The sequence below is a fragment of the Callospermophilus lateralis genome, chromosome 6, assembly GCF_048772815.1.
Source record: "Callospermophilus lateralis isolate mCalLat2 chromosome 6, mCalLat2.hap1, whole genome shotgun sequence".
Taxonomy (NCBI): domain Eukaryota; kingdom Metazoa; phylum Chordata; class Mammalia; order Rodentia; family Sciuridae; genus Callospermophilus; species Callospermophilus lateralis.
In genome coordinates this window covers 159,652,446-159,675,526 of record NC_135310.1, presented here as the reverse complement: position 1 = coordinate 159,675,526, position 23,081 = coordinate 159,652,446, and the positions used below count along the sequence as shown (strand labels likewise).

Genomic DNA, 23,081 nt, shown 5'->3' with positions numbered 1-23,081 from the left:
ACACAAAAAGCATCATCCTTAAGTGAAAAACAAAATCAATAAGTGGAGACTATCAAAACCAAAAGCTAGTTGTGCAGAAGATGCTGTTAAGAGGAGGAAGAGACAATCCACGTGCTGAGAAAGGACATCGTGAACAACATTTCTGACACAAGAATTGACTCAGGATACAGAAAGCAAAATTCCCCAAACTCAAGGATGAGAATCACAACTCCAATTTTTAAAAATGGGCGAAAGATCTGAGCAGACACTTTGCCAAATAATATAAATGTATAGCAAACAAGCCCATGAGAAGACAACCAGAAATAGTAGCCACTAGGAAAACACGATTCAAACCCAAAATGAGACAAGCGCAGAGGCTCACGCCTGCCATCGCCAAGTCTCGGGAGGCTAAGGCAAGAGAATTGGAAACTGAAGGCCAGCCTCAGCAACTTAGAGAGACCCTATTACAAAATTTAAAATAAAAAGGGCTAGAGATACGGCTCAGTAGTTAAAGGGCTTCTGGGTCCAATCCCCAGTTCCAAAAGGTAAATGGAAAAACAATAAGATACCACCAGACACTTACTGAAGGGCTAAAACCAAAATGAGCAAAACCCTGGCAAAGCAAAGGCTGACAAGGACGAGAGGGAGCAGCGGATGCTCTCACACACGGCAGATCACGAGACAGTGGCACATCGGCACGCGACACTGTCACAGTGTCTCCCAGTCCAGTGCCTGCATGCCACGGGACCCAGAGGCCATTGCTGGGTTTACCTGAGAGTAATGACAGTCCACACTATGCAAAGGCTCGAGGGCTCACATTATCAAGGCTGGGTTCAGAATGGCCAGAAACTAGAGCAGCCGTGTCCTGCGGTGACACTGAGGGACTTCCAGTTGAGGGTACAAAGGCCATGTCAGCTCTTGCCATGGAGCTCACAGTGGAACAGGATGCCCAGCTGTGAGGAAGGCCAGCAGACCCGCCTCCCAGGGGACAGCCAGTGCTCCCCACCAGATGCGGGGATGTGGCCTCGGGGTTCTTATTGGGGGGCCATGAAGTTTGGCACGAATATCCCAGCAACAGACAGCAGAGCGCTAAACACCTAGAAGTGAGGGTTGCGGAGACACCAAGGAAGCGCCACGGAACCTCGTCAGCAGAACTTCTGCCCTGTGGCTGGGATGCACCAGAGGACAGCAACCACCTGTGCTGCACAGGCCAGGTGAGCCAGACCTGGGAGAAGCCCAAGGCTGGAGACCAGCCCAGGGGCTGGGACAGAGGCCAGGCAGGAGAGGGGTCCTCCCAGAGCGATCCACAAAGCTGATCAAACCAATCAGAACGTGGATTTCCATGGTGAAGCTACAGAGAAACACTGGGGTCACCGTGACCACTGTCACAACTGGGTGGGGGTCACGTCTTCAAGGAGCGGCCCCAGCCAACGTCTTCACCTGAGCGGGGACATCGGGTTGGCTTTAGGGTGACTGGAGTCCGGTGCACATCTGCATGATTTTCTCTAAGGAGGCATCTAAAGGAAGGGCCTAGCAGCATCGTTCATGCAGACAACAGCTGAGCAAAATGTCAGATCCGTAACAGGACAGACAGACGGCGGAATGCCCCCACATTAGAATTCACACACCGCCACGTAGGACCTTGGGTGCTGAACGCCGTCCACCTAGCTGGAGTGCGAGGGAATGAGAGGGCAGGAGTCCTTCAGCAGACACCTTGTAAAAGCCCAGGCTGCACCGAGGACTCGGGACTCTGAACACCAGGCCCGGGACAGGCCGAGCCAGTCTGCATACCAGGCGTGGGACCCTCGGCCTGCTCAGGATGCATGGCATCCAGGACCAGAAAGGGCCGGACGTGGCCACTGAAGCAGAAGACATCCACAGACAGCACCAGCTCCCCTCTCCCAAGCTGCACTCCCCGTGGCCTCCCCGCACCGTGACAGAGAGCACACAGGGAATCCGGCACAAATAGTTCAGGGGTCCTGCCAAGGAGGACCCCGATGACCTGGAGCGGCTGTGTCCGCCAGGACCTCTCCCCCTCCCCGTCCTCTCCCGAGGCCCTGCTGCCATCCCCCTCCTCCATACGCGTAAAGAACTTCCCGTAAAGAAAGTGATAACTGCACGTCTCCCATGAGTCCCACTGTGAGGGCCCTCTGCTGGGGCAGCTTGGATCTCAAGATTGGAGCTGGTAACAAGTCACCACCTCAGGGCACCCTCCCGCGAGTCCCGGCCACCTTGCCCCACAGCATTCCCTGCTGGTCCCTGCCACCCTCCTTCAACAGGGAGCAAAGGTGTCTCGAGATTCTGAGAAAAAAGTCTTCTCGAGCTCCATGATATCATCCTTTTTTTTCTTTTTTCTTTGGTCCTGGGGATTGAACTTAGGGGCACTCAGGCACTGAGCCACATCTCTAGCCCTTTAATTTAGAGACAGGTCTTGCTGAGTTGCTTGGGGACTCTGCTGAGTTGCTGAGGCTGGCTTTGAACTTGAGATGCTCCTGCCTCAGCCTCAGGAGCCGCTGGGTCATCGCTTCTTAACATTACAGAGAGACGAGGCCATCAAACTCTTCTCTCTTACCTTTTTCTGGATAAAAATGTGTTACACTGTTTTTGTTTAATCCAGTCTGTTTGGGTCTCTAACAAACCCTGGGAATCATTCCTTTCTGACACGGGAGTCCTCATTCCTTGACACATCTCAAGAAGCTGACCCTCCCTTAAAACTCTAAAAACCAAGAGCTTCTCTGACCTCTCTCCAGAGACAAGTCGCCACAGAACCCACAAGATGAGAGCTCCCTAGGAGGACCAGAAACCCGTCCCTGGAAAGCCAAATTTTCTCTAATGCAAGAAGTCAGTAACTTAGATTCTTTTTCTTTAAAGTAAGAGAATTCATTACTTTATATAGTTGTTTGTTGTAAAAGAGGGCAAGCCTTTTGGGATATGAAAACAGCTGGAATTCCTCCAAACACTTTTATGAACCACCACAAAGTGTTGTCTCTGAGGTCCGCATCATCTTTGCAAGGACCCCAGGAGGCGCCGTGAACACTGGGGAGCAAGGAAGGCTCCCAGGTTCCCAGGGATCAGAGCTGCAGTCAATGCATGTCACAGGGGTGTGCAGACAGGGCCAGGAGTCGGACCCAGCCCGGGAGACACACTAGCCTCCTGCGGCACATTTAGTCACCACCTCCTGCCCACTGAGCCGCTTTCCCTAGCATCAAGATCTTCACCTCCTCTACAGGAACCCAGGACGGTTTTACCTGCAGGCTTTCAGATCAAAGCTTGGAAACCCCTCTCGTCACATTTAACCATCTGTTTGTTTGCTGATTTCAAAGCCAATACTAACATGTATTCTGAAGTGACATCTCAAATAACAATTGTGCTCTATTACTTTAAATATCAAAAATAGACGAGTAAGCCAGATGTGTGGCACTTGCCTATCATCCCAGCTACTTGGAAGGCTGAGAAAGGACTGGTGAGGTCCAGGAGTTCAGGTTGGCCTGAGCCACACAGCAAGACCTTGGCTCTTAAAGCATTTTCTTTTTTCATTAAAAAATAAACGACTAATATATGGGGACTATTTAAAAATTAAAATGCAAAATCAAGGAAGCTGGCAGGAGATTCAGGCTCCAGTCCTCTCACCAGCCTGGGACACTCGGTTCTGGACACGCTACTGAACCAGCTGTTCTGACCTCGTCTGCAGGAGTGCGGGAGCTCAGAGGAACTTCACCGTCCAGTGATTAGTCTCAGGCCGAATCTCCCTCGCTCCCTTACCCCTGCCTGCCATCTCTCTAGAATTTTAAGAGGACAGTGATTTTAAAGAGTGTGTCAGACACCAGGAAAGTGTGAAAGAACAAGAATAACAGGCAGGTTTGAAGGAGGCCTACCCGGCTGCAGTCCACAATCTGGGTGACACACACACACAGGCAGCACCGTCCACGGAGCAGGACAGCTTTCAGCATCCCACATCCCAAGGAGGGAAGACCCCTAACAAACCCCACAAACACTGGAAGGGTCAGAGGAGGCGTTCCGGCAGGAGCGGATCCCTGCAGCGCTTCTTGCACACACACCAGGGCACCGCACTCTCGGGGAAAGGCTGCTGATCCCCGAGCCGCGGCGGCACTGCCTGGCAGGCACGTCTGTCCGGTAAGTCTTCCAGAGCATAGTCTCCGTGTCCAGTGATAGCGACATCTAGATTGAAAACTGGAGTCGGAAAGCTTTCCAAAGTTAACAATGTTAACTTGGCTCTGCCTCCTGGCTCGCTGTTTGTGCAGAGGTGCGTCCTGAGTATTGCCAACTCCATAGTGGGACCGACCATGCGGACCCTGTGAAGGAGGTGGCTGCCTGCAGCAGCCCATGAACAGTCTTGGGGGTCAAGAGGAGAGGCCTCTGGAGGCTTCGACCACTCGCTCCTAACAGCACAGTACTTCCAGCACGCCCGTGGGTTCGCCCGGGAGACACGTGTGTCCTGTATTGTTAGGCCCAGAGTAACACTCACACAAGGACCAGTAAGAAAAAACACCCCCAAGACACACTCTGGTGTTGGCTCACATGCCCCAGAGTGTCATCTTGTGCCCCACAGGGTTCACCTCACCCAGACTGGCAGCCAGTCACACAGACACAGGGAAACTGGGAAATGGCCAGAAGCCAAGGCTAATCACACCTGGCTCACATCCCAAACACCACCTCTTCCTTCTTAAACAAGAACAAGAACAAACGGAGCCCAGACTAGAAAAGAATTCCACCAGTGCCCCGAGGACAAGCCAGATGTCCCCCAGCCTTGGAACTCCTGCCTGGAGGTGTCTTGCTCAAGCATGTCACCCTGGGGCCGAGTTGTGGCTCAGTGCCTGGCACATGTGAGGCACTGGGTCTGACACTCAGCACCACATTAAAAAAATAGAGTTATTTTCATCTACAACTAAGAAAATATTTTTAAAAAGAGTGTCACCTTGATGCGGAAGCAACAGGACCACACAAAGGCCTGAGTCTGCACACAGGGCTCTCGGAAGCCAAGTTCAGCCCAGTGATGCATGTCGCTGGGGCCTCCGAGCGCGAGGGGATTAGCGCCTCTTAGAACCTTCCTGGAACAAGAGCAATCGAAGCGTTGAAAGCTGTAAGCTCTGGCCATGACCTCTGCCCTCATCACTCCCTGTCAGTCCAACCACAGCACAATGACACTTTAAACCCTGCAGCTCACAGACCCTGGAGCCATCATGAGAAATGTGTCGCTAAGCCTTTTCCAATCTACACCTCTTGTTGGCCCACTGACACCTAAACCAGAAAATCAAAAGAACACACTCACACAGAATTCTGAACCACAGAAAAAAGAACTGAGTGGACACTTTTCCTAGTTCCGAATTATGTTACTTTCCTAAAGACGAACAGGATGAATCTGGTATGACCACTGTCACCCTCACATCTGGATGCTTGAGAAGGGAAAAGGGGACACAGGGGGCTGAGAAGAAGGAAATCAAATTCCACACATGCATGACTTCGTGACGATGAATCTATTACTTATAATTAGAATGTTCTAATAAAAAAAAAGGATGTTTTCCAACGCTCAATCTAGAATTTCAGTGACAGAAAAGTCCTTCTAACTCTTCAAGCAAGAAAAGTAGACAATTGTGGTCTTTTCTGTTAATTCGGTGTTTACAGAAAATGTAAAATTCTCTGGTTGCAGAGTCAGAAAACACACCTGCTTCCTGATTTCAGACACCACGGAGTACCTCTGGGGACTATGTTCAGTGACAGTTTCCCTTTGCTGACAAGTGACCGAATTAATCACGGAGGATGGGCAGAAAGCAGAGCACTGACGTGGGCACCACCCGACACTGCCTGGCACCACCTGGGCACAGGAAATCCTCAGGGAACAAAGCGAGGGCAAGCCCCGCAGGCTACCTGCAGCACCTGCCCCTCCTGTGGGCCAGGTGACCCCCTGCGCAGTCCATGGAGTCCTGAGGGTCCCCAAGACCTACCCAGGGGTTCGCTCTAAAATGTAAGACACAAACTGCTCACTCCAAATCAGTCACCAGAGAGTGCTATCGCCTCTTCCAATAGGGAAGCTGCGTCTTCAAAGCAAAATCTAGAATTTGGGAAACGTATATTTGCCACTATGAGCTTGACTGTTGCAGCACTTACACTATTTCCAGAGTTAGTGGTGATATTTAACAAACGCTGCTTTTCTCCCCTTTGAAAGGTAAGCACAATGCAGTGAACCAATCTTTCTAAAGGACCAACGCACAGTGCTACAAAACCACATGCATATGGGTGAGACCCACTCAAAGAATCAATACCTGACGCTGGAGGCTTCCGTTCCCGTCTATTCCCCAGGCAACTCTTGTTTTATTGGGAAATGCTTTCAGAGTAGAACATTTTCCCTTTTTCTTTCTCAGTTCACTTTTTTATGAGCTCCATAGGAAACATCTGGCCTAAATTTGAGTAAGAAGTTTCCCTCCTACGAAAAGGAGGAGAACAGTCCTAAGCAGGAGAAAATTGCCTGTTCCAAGAAAGTAAGCGAATCCAACCTTGAGACCCAGAGGCTGGAGGCCTGACCACACGCCGCCAACAGGCCAAGTCTGCTCCTCGGTCCTCCAGACAGGCTGTGCACAGAGGCGGTGAGCCCAAAGTCCACACCTTCCTCCCACCCCCCCCTCAGGGGCAGGACGTGCCAGGGAGCCCTCTGCAACTCTGCATTTCCTGATAGGTAGATGGAAAACTCATCTCCAATGATATTCTCCTAGTCGAGATAGTGGTGCTAAGAAACCCAACCAAAATCGATTTCCTGGGACATTGCAGTTGTCCAAATGACAGAAAAGGTACAGCAGGGCTCCCAAATATCCTCAATTCCAAACAGAGAAAAGATACAGTGTGCAGGGGGTCCCCACGTCAGGACTGCGCGTGTCCACCTAAGTAAGCAGCAGATACCGAGGACTGAAGAGATGGGGTGGGCCAGGATGAGGCACCTGGACAGGCATTCTGGAGGAGAGCCAAAGCGGCTTTCTTTGTTAGTCAGAAAAACCGACTGGACAGGTCTGCCTTCCCTGAGAGAAAAGGGAACCAAATAAGATTTTCTCTGGGACCTGGATCTCAGGAGCCACAGGCCTCCATCTATTCAAACAACAAGAGGGAAACCAGAAAGTCTCCCAAATGATTTGTAACAGGTTTCACAGATTCACTGTTCAACTCCCAAGTCAGATATTGGCAAACAGATCTGCACCAACACATGCACAGATACCCAACCAACAGGTCTCCAATTCATGTGGAAGCTGTGAACTAAAAGGCCTTTGTTAGGATTTTAGGACAGAACTTCATCCGAGAAATCAAAGGGTAAGGAGGTAAAACATACAGAGTAGATCAAATCGACTTTCGTAAGGTAGTATAAGAACCAGGAATTGTACCTCTTTCATGGTGAAATGCAGCACATTTCCTAAACATGAGTTCAGTTTGGCACATACATGCACCTCCACAAACCGTACCCGGTGATAAACATGCTTGAAACTAGTACTTGAAGGGAAAAATCCGATTCCCCTTATGAAAGGACTCTCTGGGGATCATGCATGTCCCTAAATGCCAAAAAAGAGCTCCAGCTCTGAAAATCAATTTAGGAAGAGGAAAAAAGAAAAAAAAAAAACAGGTGTACCTGTGGTCCAGATGACTGAAGTCTTGTAAATTCAACTCCCTGGTGTCTTGTGTCAGGTAAATCGTATCCACATCCTATGAGATTCCAATTAGGCACATTGTTAATCCACGTAGACATCAAAGAAGCAGGACAGACTCAGAGTCAGACAATGACATAGGCAGACTTTATGTAATTCAAGGAAGGAAGACTTTAAGCAAAAAAAAAAAAAAAATGAGCGGTGGGAAAAGAGAAAGAAGCTAGGGGTGTGTGCCCACGTAGGCAGAAGCACCTACCCACTGTACTTCTTCCCTGTAGGAAAATCCCAGCCAGTCACACACGCAGGCGTACATCTGAGAAAAACCACCTGAATGTGAGACAGAAGCGTTACAATGTTGACAGGTTTCAGCAAAATGACTTTTAAGTTAAAGTTTACAAGCTGAAGTATGGCCGCTGTTGACGATGCAGACCTCCCTGTTCTACAGTGAGCACACAGCGGGACGCCATGCAGCCCAAGTGCAGGACTCCTGTCCACCAAACAGAAGTCTGGGCGGTGCTGATTACACCTTAAGCTAATTGCACCTTTACGGTAGCAAGCCAGGAATAGACCGACTTCCCCGCCAGGACGTCCACCCGCCGCTACATCCTGGTTTTAAAAATCCACGCTCACCACAGGGGCCCTGCTCTGCCACAGTCTGGCTGTCCCACAGGGCCTGGAGACTGGCCAGGCGTTCAGATGGCTCCATGGAGACCTTCTTCATGATTCTCCTGCAAAATTATCAACAACAGATTTCAAAAATCAACTTTTTGAAACAGCATGTAGACACTGACTTTGTATATGCTTTTCTTTTTTAAGTCAAGGTAGATATAAATTCATTTGTGACAAATATAATTCCATTATTTGAACACTAGGAAGTGGACATTTACTTTGTTTTTACTTATTCTTTTTAGTTACACATGACAGCAGAATCCAATTTGACATACAAGCACGGGATGTATCTTACTCTAGTTGGAATCTCATTCTTGTGATGTAGAGGTGGCGGATTCACTGGGTTGTTTTCGTATGTGCACATGGTAAGATTATGACAGGTCCATTCCACTGTCTTTCCTTTTCCTATTCCCCATCCGTTCCCTCCATCCCCCATTATCTAATCTACTGAACTTCTACTCTTCCCTTCAAATCCATCCCCCTTATTGAGGGTTAGCTCCTAAAAGTCAGAGAAAACATTTGAACTTTGGCTTTGGGGGATTGGCTTATTTCACTTAGCATGAGAGTCTCCAGATCCATCTATTTGATGGCAAATGTCATAAAGTCATTCTGCTTTAAGGCTGAGTAATATTCCATTTTGTATACATACCACATTTTCTTTGTCCATTCATCTGTTGAAGGGCACCCAGGTTGGTTCCATAGCTTGGCTATTATGACTTGTCCTACTATAAACATTGATGTGGCACTGTCACTATACTATGCCGATTTTGATTTGGGGGATATACACTAAGGAGTGGGATACCTGGGTCATATGGCGGTTCCATTCCTAGTTTTTTGAGGAATCTCCATACCACCTTCCAGAGTGGTTGCACTAATTTTCAGTTCCACCAACAATGTAAGACAGCACCCACGTCTTCAACAAAATTTATTATCATTTATATTCTTGAAAATCACCATTCTCAGTGTGTTTTTAATTTGTGTATCTCAAATGCTAGAAACATGGAGCATTTTTTCGTATATTTGTTGACCCTTCATGTTTCTTTTTCTCTGAAGTATCTGTTCAGTTCCTTTGCCCATTTTTTTTTTTAAGTTTTCTGAGTTCTTTTCTTTATATATCCTGAAAATCACCCTGAAGTGCAGGTAGCAAAGATCCCCATTCTGTTGGCTCCCTATTGTGCTCTATTTTTTAGTATGACACCATCCCGTTTACTGATGCTTGATTTTACTTCTTGCGCTTCAGGAGTCTTATTGAGGAACTGGGTTCCTAAGCTGACATGTTGGAGAGCTGGGTCTACATTTTCTTCCAGTATGTGCAGGGTTTCTGCTCTAATACCTAGGCCTTGATCCAGGAAGTGGAAATTTATAAGAACTTAAATTCATCTATTTAACTTCTCTTTGTAAACTAAATATTTAAAAGTGTAAGTAGTTGTCGAGAGCCATCATGGGCTGTGTGTGGACGACATTGGCACCGAGGCCTAGTGAACAGGAAAACCTGGTGCCTGGGAACTTCCAGTGGGCGTTTCCTCTGGCTGACTGCCCAGACACATGGTGAGCCCTATTCAAGCTCTGCCCCAGGTCCCACACAGCACCGGAGATGGGGTGGCCTGCTGCAGCCACACAGCCTCTCAGAAAGGGGTGTGACCTGCCAAGATGCCAGTCAACCTGCTGACTGCAAGACACCATGAAGCAAGACTCCACCCCTGAAATCTCACCCCTGACTTTGATGGACCCCATTAAATAAACCACGGGAATCATTTTCTAATGGTCCAGCTCCAGTTCCTGTGTGGGCCGGATCTATCAGGTGCTCCAGGCTCCCTTTGAAACTATCTTTTCTGACTCTTGTCTTTTGTTCTTCACTAATCATTCAGGACTTTAATTTCTTGGGTGGCTCCCACCCTCCTGAGCAGAAAGAAGACCCCCCTAACAAGGCGCTGGATGCCTCTCCATGAGCAGTCTTTACACTGCCGCTTCATTGTTGATTCTGTAAGAGTTTGTCAGAATAGTTAGACAACAGTGCGTTCTGGGGCTGGGGCTGGGGCTGGGGCTCAGTGGCAGAGCGCTTGCCTAACATGTGGGAGGCACTGGTTCGATCCTCGGCACCACATAAAAAGTAAATTAATAAACAAAGATATTGTGTAACCCTCTGCAACTAAAAAAAAGTTTAAAAAATAGTTGAGTTGTTCTACTTAATGAACTGAGTTATTTGATGATGTCTATACAGATCAAATTACTAATTATCAAAGAGCTCAAATATGAGTCTCCTCCTAAGTCCTCCCCTAGCACCTGGACAAGTGCTCACCAGGAAACTCATCATTCCATATTCGGAGGGCTCTTCCTTTCCCTCTCTTCCCCTGGACACGGATTCTGCTGGGCCTGGGCAGGTCAGTCCCTCCCACCCCCCCTCCTCCCGTAGCTCCCAGCCTCACAGGGAGAGGCGGGACAGAGCAGGGTCAGGAACACAGCTGGCCGCCCACGGTGCACTCTTCACGGCACTGACAAGCCACAGCGCTCACCCCCAGGCTCGTGAGAAGGTATACCTTAGGAAGGTATCAGAACACCTGGGGCAGTGGGGCCTCCACCAAGGCCGGGCAACCTGACCACTAGGTGGGAGCCGTCCCTCCCAATGAGAGGACATCGCAGAGCCTGGAACGCCGGGATGGCCGACCCGGGCTCAGGGCTGTCCTTCTGGCTACAGAAGACAGTGAAGCCAGATTCTACGCAAAGAAACAGCTGAGCTGTCGGACCCAGGCCCAGGCTCCGACGACTGAGTGCCCGGGACACGCTGAGCTGGACCTTCGTCTGACTATCTTGACTTCTCTTCCAAGACGCGAGCTTTGCTTCCGAGACCCGAAGGGTGCGTTGCCACCAGGACACACGAGAGCGAGAAGAGCTCCGCAGAAGCAGGAAGAGACCAAGGCAGCGACCTAGACAGGAAGCCAGTGGATGGCTGGGGTACGGCCTGACCAGTCCCCAGAGTTCACTGCTGGACGCTCGGGACCCAGGGGGGGTGTTGCCGAGTTGGTGGAACCGTTATGAGGTGGGCCTCGTGCAGTTGGGTCACAGGGGCACTGCACGGGGGTCATTAATGCAGGTTTTACAGAGCGAATCAGTTCTCACGAGGGTGGGTTGTTACAAAGCAAGGCCACTCCACGCACTTGGCCCCTTCTGCACAAGCTGTTTCCCTCCCTGCCGTGTTGTGACACAGCCAGGGCGAGCCCATCTGAGAACAAACAGGTGAGGGCGGGCAACAGTGGACTTTCAGCCTCCAAAACCACGAGAAAAATAGACCTCTTTTCTTTATAAAGTACCCATCCAGCCTACGATATTTTGTTACAGCAACGGAAACAGACTGAGCTAGTGGGAGTCTGGGGTTATAGGGAATCATCAAATATACAGCTTTGGAAAACAAAGCTTCAGGCCAAAGCAACAGTGGATGTCACAGGCAGGGGGCGGGGGGCGGGGGTGGTAAAGGGAGATCAAAGGGAGAGAAGAGGGAGAGGGAGGGCAGAGGCAGCTCTGCAGACGGTGTGGCACCACCCTGAGTCATCTGCCTGAGGGACTCCCAGTTGCTCTGCTTTCCAACAGTTGTCCTCTTCCGTTTTTGCTGAGATTTCAGGAGTAAAAGGAGTCCCGCGAAACACACGCATTATCTCCATAAGCAACCAAGAATGGACTTCAGCAGCTGGGAACGGGCTCCCGCGTGTTCTAAGCCCAGGCTCAGGGACCAGTGAGAGGAGACCCCTTCTGCACAACCTGTTCTCCGCTCGTGGGTGTGCACAGGGGCCCACACTCACGGGGAAGAGTGTCAGACAGACAGACGGACGACGTTGCTGCTGTAAGAATGGGGGGGTAAAGCCAAACCCCAGGGTGCAGGAGAGGCCCGTGGGTGTCCCACAGGGTGCCACAGGGCTGAGTCAGCAACGTTTGCATTCCACACACTTAATTTACACAAGACTCGGAAAACAGTCACATCTGGCAAAAAACAGCAAACTGGGTAACAGGATCAGCTCTTCATGCAAATCTCAGGATGAGCCGTTGCCTGGAGAATCTCTTCACGTTACCTTAGCCCACTTGGCAACTGACTTCAACCTCAATGCCAGCGTTCATCCTGGGCAGGAAGGGACCGTCCCCACAGAGCACAGCCCTGATGGCCCAGCGCCTCACACAGAGGGAAGGCTGGGGGCTGCACACAGGAGCCATCTCTCACCCACGCCCATCGAGCATCTCAGCATAACCAGGTTCTCATGCCTCTGTCAACTTTCGGCTTCATAAAGGGATCTACATGGTCATTTTTATTGCTTTCGTAAAGAGGCGTCGTTCCCATACACCAACACGAACCCTCAGCCCACTTTCAGAGGTCTCACATGAAAGAATGATCAAGCATATGCCAAAAGAAGAAGAAATCACGCGGTTACCAGCTGGAGGACACGAACCACATCATCAAATGTGAAACGACATCACAGAAATGCACCTGACTCCCAGGTAATTCTAAAAATCAGAACTAGCAGAGAAGTTCGCCGAGGTACCCCTGATCTCCTTCCCACCATGTAGGCTGCAGTCCAGCACCTCTGAGGATGGCTGCTATGAGAACAGGTGCCTCAAAAGGTAAATTCAAACCATGACTATGACCGTCATTTGAGTCGAAGCTTCCAAACCCTTCACGAGCTCCCTAGTGCCAAACCTCGAGGCTTTGCCTCACAGATCTCTACAGCTGAAGCTCAATCTCAGCTCACACAAGGACCTGCAGGTGGCCCTGCACCTGCCACCCACTCCCTCCCAGCCTCAGCCTCCAGCCTCCGCAGCTAACCTTCCAGGCCTCTCTCACACAGCGGGAAGCCCTGCTCTAAACAGAAGCCAAATGTCATCTGCTTGCCTCTGGGCCAACAGGGCTTTCCTCTGGAGGGTGCCGGATTCACACTCCTCCCTCTATTATTTGTCCAAGGTTTACTCCTCTATGATGCCTGAGGAGCCTCTTGTTAATTCTAACCTGTACTAACGAATTCATTAAATGTTTAAAATAATCTAGCTTCATTTTCAAAAAAACAAGGTTCTTTGATATTAAAAAGCTGCTGTAAGCACCCCTGCGCCCAGCCCCGCAGTCCCCGAGGGGGGCCTCCAGTGCTGGGCACAGAATGACAAGCAGCTGGGCCAGAAGCATGGCCCATGGCCTGCTCAGGGCTGGGTTTCAGGTCAATTCATGATTTATTCTTTAAATCTTCTCTACATCCCGAAATAACCTTTTCCTATTTGACAAAGATAAAAAAGTCATTTTGGAACGGAGAGAGGGAAGAAAAAACAAACATCTTAATATGTATCTGTAGAGCTGAGCTGAGGAGGAAAACACTCCTGTGCATATGCATTTAAAGGGCGTTCTTCATTCTCTCCTTACCAGCATTCTCTGGATGGAAAGAGGGCTGATTCTATTTTGCAGCTATTTTTTGATCCTGGACACTGTTTTCAGAGTCGGGTCCTGCTTCACTACCCTCCCGAAGCAACCCTGAGGACCGAGGGTGACTCGAGCTCTGCCTCCTGATTCTCCTGCTCCCTAAACCTTATCCTGCCACCCTCCCTGGCACCAGGGCCCCTGATCAAGGAAGGGGACAAGGGCTGGGGACCTACTCATTAACTGGGCTCCTGCTTTGGGTGGGATGAAGGACTCCAAGGCTAGAGAATCCCAAATAGAGCTCCATGTCCTCCCCTGGCTCTGAGCCACCTGTAAGGTCACTGGGATGCACCTCATTCTGCATGCTGCAAGCTATTGATACGCAGGAAGGATCTCCCTGTCAGCTCTGACGCAAGGAACACTGGGGACTCGGAAGGAAGGGTCCAGCCAGGCATCTTGCCCCCTCTCTACACAACAGCCAGTACCCACTGTCCACCTCTCCCGTGAACCATGTGGCAGCACCTCAGAACTTCAAGAGGAGGAGCACACAAGGTGTCGTAGGTGCCAGGGGCTCACTGGACGCTGCACTGCGAGAGGAGAGAGCCACGCGGAGGGCACCTCCACTGTTTTCATCTTCACCTCTTCCCACCCCTCCCCACCTTCTCCTCCAAATCTGGACGTCCCCCAGGGGTGCCCGTCACCTGCAGCCTCGCCTTCTTCACACCACCTCTCTCAAGAGTCCACGGAGGTCAGCCAGCACTTGCCTGCAAGGGACCTGACGCCTGATTTCCAGCCAGGCTTGTCGCCCAACCACAGGGAGCCAGGGACACTCCGTGTCACCCAGAGGGCCCAGTGCAGAGCTGCCGTGCAGGCAGACAAGCTGCGCCCCAGAGGACAGAGGACAGGGCGCTCCCAGCCCACAGAGCCCCCCTCCAGCCCCCAGGGGGCTCCTGGGGCTCGACCTCTCATGGGCCCCTGGGACACTGCAGGCACAGATCCCGGGGGGGGGGGGGGGGAGTCCCAGAAATCCCGCGCCACCCGCCACCCTGCACACACCCACATGCTCCCCAGCCTCTCTCAGGAGGGCCCTTCCCCGAGGAAGGCTATGATTCGGAGCTTTCAGACAGATGCGTGTCTCCGCCTTTTCATCTGGACCAGGCCAATTCCCCGTCCTAGGGGCCCCACACCCCCAGGCCTTTGGTCCAGGCGCTGGGTCCTGATCTAAAGGCCTAACTAAATGCATGAGGGTGTGTATGGTAGAATTCGCTGACACCCTACTGTGTGCTTCAGAAAACTAAGTAGAAATGAAAGAGCAGTTGACTGATTGTTTAATTTGGGGGTTTTGTTTGTTTGTTTGTTTTTGAGGTCTCCTCTTACTAGGAAAAAACAACAAGGTAAAAGAAGAGCTGGGCTCATGATTGACATTCTGATGGACGCCTTGACACAAAGCTCCGCCCGGCCTTCTGCTGAACCAGGAGTGATTCGCACAGGGCCCAGCTGGAGCTACAGGGAGACAGTCCTGAAGTCGGCCTACTAAGGAGCGGGGGCCCAGCCATGAAAGTAGAGGGGGATCCGAGGGGCAGGGGAGGAGGCTGAGGGGAGGAAGGGGGGACAGACAGGGAGGAGCTGCGGGGGAGATCACCAGACCACGCTGCGTACCCCCAGGCACGTGCCACAGAGCGCTCCACCTCTAGGCCTACCTGTGAACCCCAATTAAAAAATGAGAAATAAACAGAAGGACAACTAGCAGAGAGGCGGAGGGGCAGGGGAAGGGAAGAGGGAGCAAAAGAGGAAGCCCGGGGACTGAGTGGAGCAGGTCACAGCCCGTGCGTGTGACCATGTCAGATGAGCCCGTCGCCGTGTTCGACCACAACGCACTCACGAGGACATATTTTTAAGAGGTTTCTGTTTTCCTCTCACAAGTGGACGCTAAAGGACTACCAAACCCTTCACCACTCAGCTTTTGGATAAGGTCACCCTAGAAACCCTCAAGCGTGAAACCCCAGGGTCCAAGTTAGCTCCCGTGGCCACTGCTCAGAGGAGACGTCCAGAAGGGAAGCAGGCGGCCCTGCCGCTCGGGGAACAGCAAGTTCCCTCCCTCCTGGCCCTTCCCGGGAACTCACACAGGAGACAGGCCGGGGAATATCTTCCGCAAGCAGGAGCCAATGTGCGCCAGCACGTCATTCACATCCTCGGGAGACGCCATCTTCATGGAGATGCTGCACTTCTCGGTTTCCACGACCATCTGCAAGAGCGGGAGGGACACCTCAGCAGTCACCCCAAAATACGGCGGCACAGCAGCCTGTAGCAAGCACCTCCTCAGAGAGCAACCAGGGAAGAGGGTGGCGGACATCGGAAACCTGGGACGGAGGCAGATCTCCAGGCCTGACCGTGTGGTGGACACATCTCCCCCCCTCCCCATCTGTCCTGATGAGCACCGTTGCTCCTCTCTGGGTCCTTCTGGGAACACTACGGCAGAATCTGGTGTACTTCCTGTTTCTCTTTTTTTAAAAAAATATGCATTTAGTTGTAGATGGACACATAGTATCTTTATTTTTTACCTGGTGCTGAGGATCAAACCCAGGGCCTCACTCATGCTAGGCAAGCACTTCCCCATGGAGCTACAGCCCCAGACCTTTTCTTACCATGTATCAAAAATATGAAAGCTTAGGAGATGTTTAAATGAAATGTTTAAACCTTTGCCTAGGAAAAGGAAAAAAAAAAAAAAAACAAGTGCTTATGAAATTTCAACCTAAGAAAAGAAGATCCTTGGAAAGGATTCTATCAGAGCAGCAGCATGACAGAAATCTTCAGTGTTAGTTTTAATGTTAAGCAAAACCAGGAAGTGCTGAGACTGGGGCCATGCACCTGGTCCTGTAAAAAGTCTGAATCAACCTGAGCAAAGAGGGCAGGGGCAGAGGGACAGCAAGCTGAAGATGGACACATTTTTTTAAAAACTCGACTTCAAACATACACACAATTAGTTGTGATACACATGACTAATCCCAGCAACTCGGGAAACAGAGGCAGGGGGATAGCAAATTCAAGGGTGGCCTGAGCTACTCAGCATGACCCTGTCTTGAGGTGATATAACAGGGTGGGGGTGCAGCTCCGGAGTGCGGCCCTTGCCTAGCATGCATGAGTTCCATCCTAGAACCGAAAAAAGTCGATTTCAATTACTTTCTTTTTTTGAAGATACCATTACCCTGACTGTAAAAAATATTCATGTAAAATGCAATCTTGTGCGTTATTACTGCATTAAAACCTCTTTAGACATGAAATTCCTGTTATCACTTACCTATGCAAAAACAGACTGGGACACTGAACTGTGCGGTAACTAACCAACCGGATTAACAAAGCCAACTGCAGAATCCACTTTACACTGCCTGAAATCAGCCAAATCAAAAGACGATGATCTAGGTCATCAGACTTACGTTAGATGACATTTATCAAGACAGAGGGATCAAAGAGAAGGACAACGGAGACATGAGTCCTTAAACTGGGACTTTCTCACAGAAACCCCTGAAGGGGCCTGCCAACTCAATCTCACCTTCGGGCAGTCAGCAGTGGGGGGAGAAAAATCATTATCTCCAATCCTGATTTTCAAGAAGTTAAAGGAAAAGAAGTTTAGGAAAAGCTTTTAAGATTCTTCAGGCAAATCTGTATTTGTCTTGAGCAAGGTGGCCAAAAACTATCCCAACACCAAAGGCACCAGACCGTAGCGTAAGTGGGGGCCCACCTCACCCTGAGGGGGTCAGTGCTGGGATTCATGAGCTCTGTGTGCACGTATCTGAGCACAGACACGTCTAGAAGCCAGACGGCCACCACTGCTCCCGGGCTGGACAGCCCAGCCGCCTTCCCACCGGGGGACCGCACTCCTCTCCACAGGGTCCTTCCCTGTCCCCACACCCAGGGCAGCTGTTCAGCTCACAGCCTGGTGCCAGCAATCAGTGATTAGCTTACTCTAATTCCACTTGACCTTACACCTAGTCACCCTCACAGCGCAGAGTGACAGGGAAGAGGCGAGGCCTGCAGGCCGCTGTAAGTGAAGTCCCTCACAGCACCCACTGCCAGGCCATCGCCACCATCTCTGCACAAGGGACCACACCGCAGCCTCGTCTTGCCAAAAAGGGCTCCTGTCGATAGCGGTCTGGTCTCCCCTCATCCAGCCAGGGAGACAGAAGCCTCAACGCTGCTTCCTCAACGCCCAGCAGGCACAGCCCCTACCTCTGCCCCCGGGGACATCAATACTAAAGAGGGGCCAGCGATCCCCGGGTGGAAGAGCGCCTGCCCAGCATGTGCAGGGCCCTGGGCTCCCAAGCCACACCACAAGCACCAAGTCAGTGAGACCCTAACCAGAGCTGGAAGGCACCGTGCCTCAGCTGTGACTCCAACCTCCAGTCCCGGCTCTGCTGTCCCTTAAAGGTAGAACCCACTTCTCCATGACCAGCAGGGCTCCACTCCACCCAGCAGGGTCAGTGCGCCAGCCTCACTCCAGCACACAGCAAATGACCTCCCAGGGGAAGGGACACCACCAGAGCAGGCCACAGCTACAGTCCAAAGCTGGACCGCGGCCAGCCTCTGCTGAGCACCAGGAGGCGGAACCGGGCTCCAGAGAGCTGAGACGCTGAGGCCTGGCAACCGAGAAGGTGCCCAGGATCCCTCAAGGAAAGGGACCGAGTCTCAGTCCCAGCTCTCAGCTCAAGGGCATTCACTCTCCGGCCTTCACACAGAAGGCCATGCCTCATGTCCCAAGAACGTCACCCCAGCTTCCCAGCTGTGATTAAATAATGGCCAAAACTAACACAGAGACAGAGACGGCAGAAAGGCTTCTAACCAAGACCAGGCTGAGAGGAGCCCAGACCCCGCCACCCTGTGACGGGACCCAGAGCAGATCAGAGTCAGGCAGCAGAGACCCCGCTGCACGGCACTCCTCTCCTGCACCAGGCTCAGACATCCACAGCTGCACCGACAAAAAGGGCCCAGAGACCCGCTGTCCAGGTGAGGCAGGGGTGTCCTCTGACACGCTGACCCTGCTGTGTGTGAGGCTGTGTGCTGCACAGGTATGTGGGAGGGTGGTGGTGACATCGGGGACAGGCTCTGTCGAGGAGTCTGTATTTCTAAAACCATCACGGGCATTTGAACCCAGGAATGCTGAAGTTCTCCAGGGCAGGGAGGAGCCCTCTCTGGGCCACTGGCCCTGGGGTGGAACCACAGGAACCACTGTTTCACTCGGTCATCTCCAGCTCCACGCCCTGGAATAAGAGCCCCTGTGTGCCAAGGGGAGCTGCTCTTTAGGAACTCACAATGCCACACGCCAGGGGGCTGAGACCGCCGGCTCTGTTCCTGGGACCCTGAAGGACAGCCATGGGAGGCCCGATGAGACCCACTCCCGCAGCCACATGGAAAAGCAGGGCCTGCCGCCACGGCCTTCCTCAGTTAGACCCCAGAGCCAAGCCGTAATGAGGGGCACCAACACCCCTCCAGGGCCTCTGCTCGTCCTGACTCCACACTCTGACCCTGGCCATCCTGAACTGAGGCAGCGAGAGGCCCTGGAGGCCCTGGAGGCCCAGAGGAGCCACCTGTAGGCAAGGCCCCTGCCCACGTCTGGCCAGCTGGGCAAACATGCTGCTGTGGTTTGTTTCCAAACTCCAGGGCCGGAGAACGGAGGGCACACTGCCCACAAGGAACGTCGAAAAGCACCAAGGATCCGGGCGCAACCTCGACTCACGTGAAGTGACAACTTGACAGTCTTCAGGAGCACTCCCAGCACACCGCCCACAAACACACGGACACTACTTTTTAATTTTAAAAGCCAACAAGAGTAATAAAAAATAATGAAAATCTGAGCAAGAATCAATAAAATAGAAAAATCAATGAGATCAATAGAGAAAAGTCAAGGAAAGCAAAAACTAAGTTCTCTGTGAGAAGATGGATAAACTGAGAAACCCCTAACAAGACTCGGAGGACATGGGAAACCAGGTTATAGTATCCACAGTGATGTTCTACAGGTATTAACAGAATAACAAGACAGATCATGAAGAGCGCCTCTACCTTACATGAAATTGACACATTTCCTAAAAAATACAAACTACCAAAGCTCGTCCAGAAAGAAATACATGAATGTAATCTGCCCCACATCTACTGGAGGAAGAGACTGTGAGGTTAAAAACCTTCCCACGCCACAGGTTGACGTGGAGACAGACATCACTGAGGACTAGACACCTTGAAGAACTCACCAACTCCACTCCCAATCCATGCTGTGAGTCTGTGACGGTGTCAACACAAAACCATCGGGCCAAAGAAAGCACGAAAAAGGAGGAGAAAAGAGCAGTCACTAAGGTCAGCGAGAAAGACGCTGTACAAATTTTAACAACAGAACCAACAACAGATAAAGGCGCACACGACCAGGTGGGGTTCACCCCAGGAGCCAGAGACGGCTCACTATCAGCAAATGAAATGAAGCAACTTAACAAGCTAAGGAGGGAGGTGGGAGGAATAAACCCAACAAATCCGCCCCCCAAAAAATAAAAATAAAAAAATCAAAATAATTCCTGATAAACTCTCAAAAAACTAGCAATAGGAAGGAACTTCTTCAACCAGATAAAAGACATCTATTAAACGCCTGTGGCCAACTTTGCAATTGACGGAAAGAACGGGTGCTTTCCCTCGAAGGTTAGGGCTAAGGCCCATTCAGTCCTGTCCTAGAGGTTTGGCCTGGGCAGCTGTCGGGCTCAGAGATTTGATCTGACCTCACTGGTAAGCCATTAAGTTAGCCTGGTCAGTCTCATAGACGCTGGCAGAAAATAGGAGACTCTGCAGTCAGATAGAGCCCAGGGCTCTGTCACCAGCACCACCCAAGATATGAGCTCATGCTTAGGCAGATTGCTCGGCCCTCAAATCACACACCACAGGGAGGGACCCAGGGACGCCTGCACCCATGTGGAGTGCTCATAGGAGGGGACCCAGGGACGCCTGCACCCATGTGGAGTGCAATAGGAAGGGACCCAGGGCTGTCTGCACCCATGTGGAGTGCAATAGGAAGGGACCCAGGGCTGTCTGCACCCATGTGGAGTGCTCATAGGAAGGGACCCAGGGACGCCTGCACACATGTGGAGTGCTCATAGGAAGGGACCCAGGGACGCCTGCACCCATGTGGAGTGCTCATGGGAAGGGATCCAGGGACGCCTGCACCCATGTGGAGTGCTCATAGGAAGGGACTCAGGGACGCCTGCACACATGTGGAGTGCTCATGGGTAGGGACCCAGGGACGCCTGCACACATGTGGAGTGCTCATAGGAAGGGACCCAGGGACGCCTGCACACATGTGGAGTGCTCATGGGAAGGGACCCAGGGACACCTGCACACATGTGGAGTGCTCATGGGTAGGGACCCAGGGACGCCTGCACACATGTGGAGTGCTCATAGGAAGGGACCCAGGGACGCCTGCACACATGTGGAGTGCTCATGGGAAGGGACTCAGGGACGCCTGCACACATGTGGAGTGCTCATGGGGAGGGACCCAGGGACGCCTGCACACATGTGGAGTGCTCATGGGAAGGGATCCAGGGACGCCTGCACCCATGTGGAGTGCTCATAGGAAGGGACTCAGGGACGCCTGCACACATGTGGAGTGCTCATGGGTAGGGACCCAGGGACGCCTGCACACATGTGGAGTGCTCATAGGAAGGGACCCAGGGACGCCTGCACACATGTGGAGTGCTCATGGGTAGGGACCCAGGGACGCCTGCACACATGTGGAGTGCTCATGGGAAGGGACCCAGGGACGCCTGCACCCATGTGGAGTGCTCATGGGGAGGGACCTAGGGACGCCTGCACACATGTGGAGTGCTCATGGGAAGGAACCCAGGGACGCCTGCACACATGTGGAGTGCAATGGGAAGGGACCCAGGGACGCCTGCACACATGTGGAGTGCTCATGGGTAGGGACCCAGGGCTGCCTGCACACATGTGGAGTGCAATGGGAAGGGACCCAGGGACGCCTGCACCCATGTGGAGTGCTCATGGGTAGGGACCCAGGGACGCCTGCACACATGTGGAGTGCAATGGGAAGGGACCCAGGGACGCCTGCACACATGTGGAGTGCTCATGGGTAGGGACCCAGGGCTGCCTGCACACATGTGGAGTGCTCATGGGAAGGAACCCAGGGATGCCTGCACACATGTGGAGTGCTCATGGGAAGGAACTCAGGGACACCTGCACACATGTGGAGTGCTCATGGGAAGGAACCCAGGGATGCCTGCACACATGTGGAGTGCTCATGGGAAGGAACCCAGGGACACCTGCACACATGTGGAGTGCTCATGGGAAGGGACCCAGGGATGCCTGCACACATGTGGAGTGCTCATGGGGAGGGACCCAGGGCTGCCTGCACACATGTGGAGTGCTCATGGGTAGGGACCCAGGGACGCCTGCACACATGTGGAGTGCAATGGGAAGGGACCCAGGGACGCCTGCACACATGTGGAGTGCTCATGGGTAGGGACCCAGGGCTGCCTGCACACATGTGGAGTGCTCATGGGAAGGAACCCAGGGACGCCTGCACACATGTGGAGTGCAATGGGAAGGGACCCAGGGACGCCTGCACACATGTGGAGTGCTCATGGGGAGGGACCCAGGGACGCCTGCACACATGTGGAGTGCTCATGGGAAGGAACCCAGGGATGCCTGCACACATGTGGAGTGCTCATGGGTAGGGACCCAGGGCTGCCTGCACACATGTGGAGTGCTCATGGGAAGGAACCCAGGGATGCCTGCACACATGTGGAGTGCTCATGGGAAGGAACCCAGGGACACCTGCACACATGTGGAGTGCTCATGGGAAGGGACCCAGGGACGCCTGCACCCATGTGGAGTGCTCATAGGAAGGGACCCAGGGACACCTGCACACATGTGGAGTGCTCATGGGAAGGGACCCAGGGATGCCTGCACACATGTGGAGTGCTCATGGGGAGGGACCCAGGGCTGCCTGCACACATGTGGAGTGCTCATGGGTAGGGACCCAGGGACGCCTGCACACATGTGGAGTGCAATGGGAAGGGACTCAGGGACGCCTGCACACATGTGGAGTGCTCATGGGTAGGGACCCAGGGCTGCCTGCACACATGTGGAGTGCAATGGGAAGGGACCCAGGGACGCCTGCACACATGTGGAGTGCTCATGGGGAGGGACCCAGGGACGCCTGCACACATGTGGAGTGCTCATGGGAAGGGACCCAGGGACACCTGCACCCATGTGGAGTGCTCATGGGAAGGGACCCAGGGACGCCTGCACACATGTGGAGTGCTCATGGGAAGGAACCCAGGGACGCCTGCACACATGTGGAGTGCTCATGGGAAGGGACCCAGGGACACCTGCACACATGTGGAGTGCTCATGGGAAGGAAC

At 52.3% G+C, this 23,081-nt stretch overlaps 1 protein-coding gene across 3 annotated transcripts in view; it reads right to left on the bottom strand.

Annotated features, from left to right (window-relative positions):
* Positions 1-23,081, bottom strand: part of Carmil1 (capping protein regulator and myosin 1 linker 1) — a 252,454-nt gene that overhangs the window by 115,410 nt on the left and 113,963 nt on the right. For all 3 annotated transcript variants that reach the window (XM_077109704.1, XM_077109705.1, XM_077109706.1), the window contains 4 exons: positions 15,798-15,919; positions 8,253-8,350; positions 7,879-7,949; positions 7,607-7,680 (listed from right to left, as the gene is read on the bottom strand). In XM_077109704.1, coding sequence (XP_076965819.1) covers positions 7,607-7,680; positions 7,879-7,949; positions 8,253-8,350; positions 15,798-15,919 — 365 coding nt within the window. The remainder of the gene's footprint in view (positions 1-7,606; positions 7,681-7,878; positions 7,950-8,252; positions 8,351-15,797; positions 15,920-23,081) is intronic.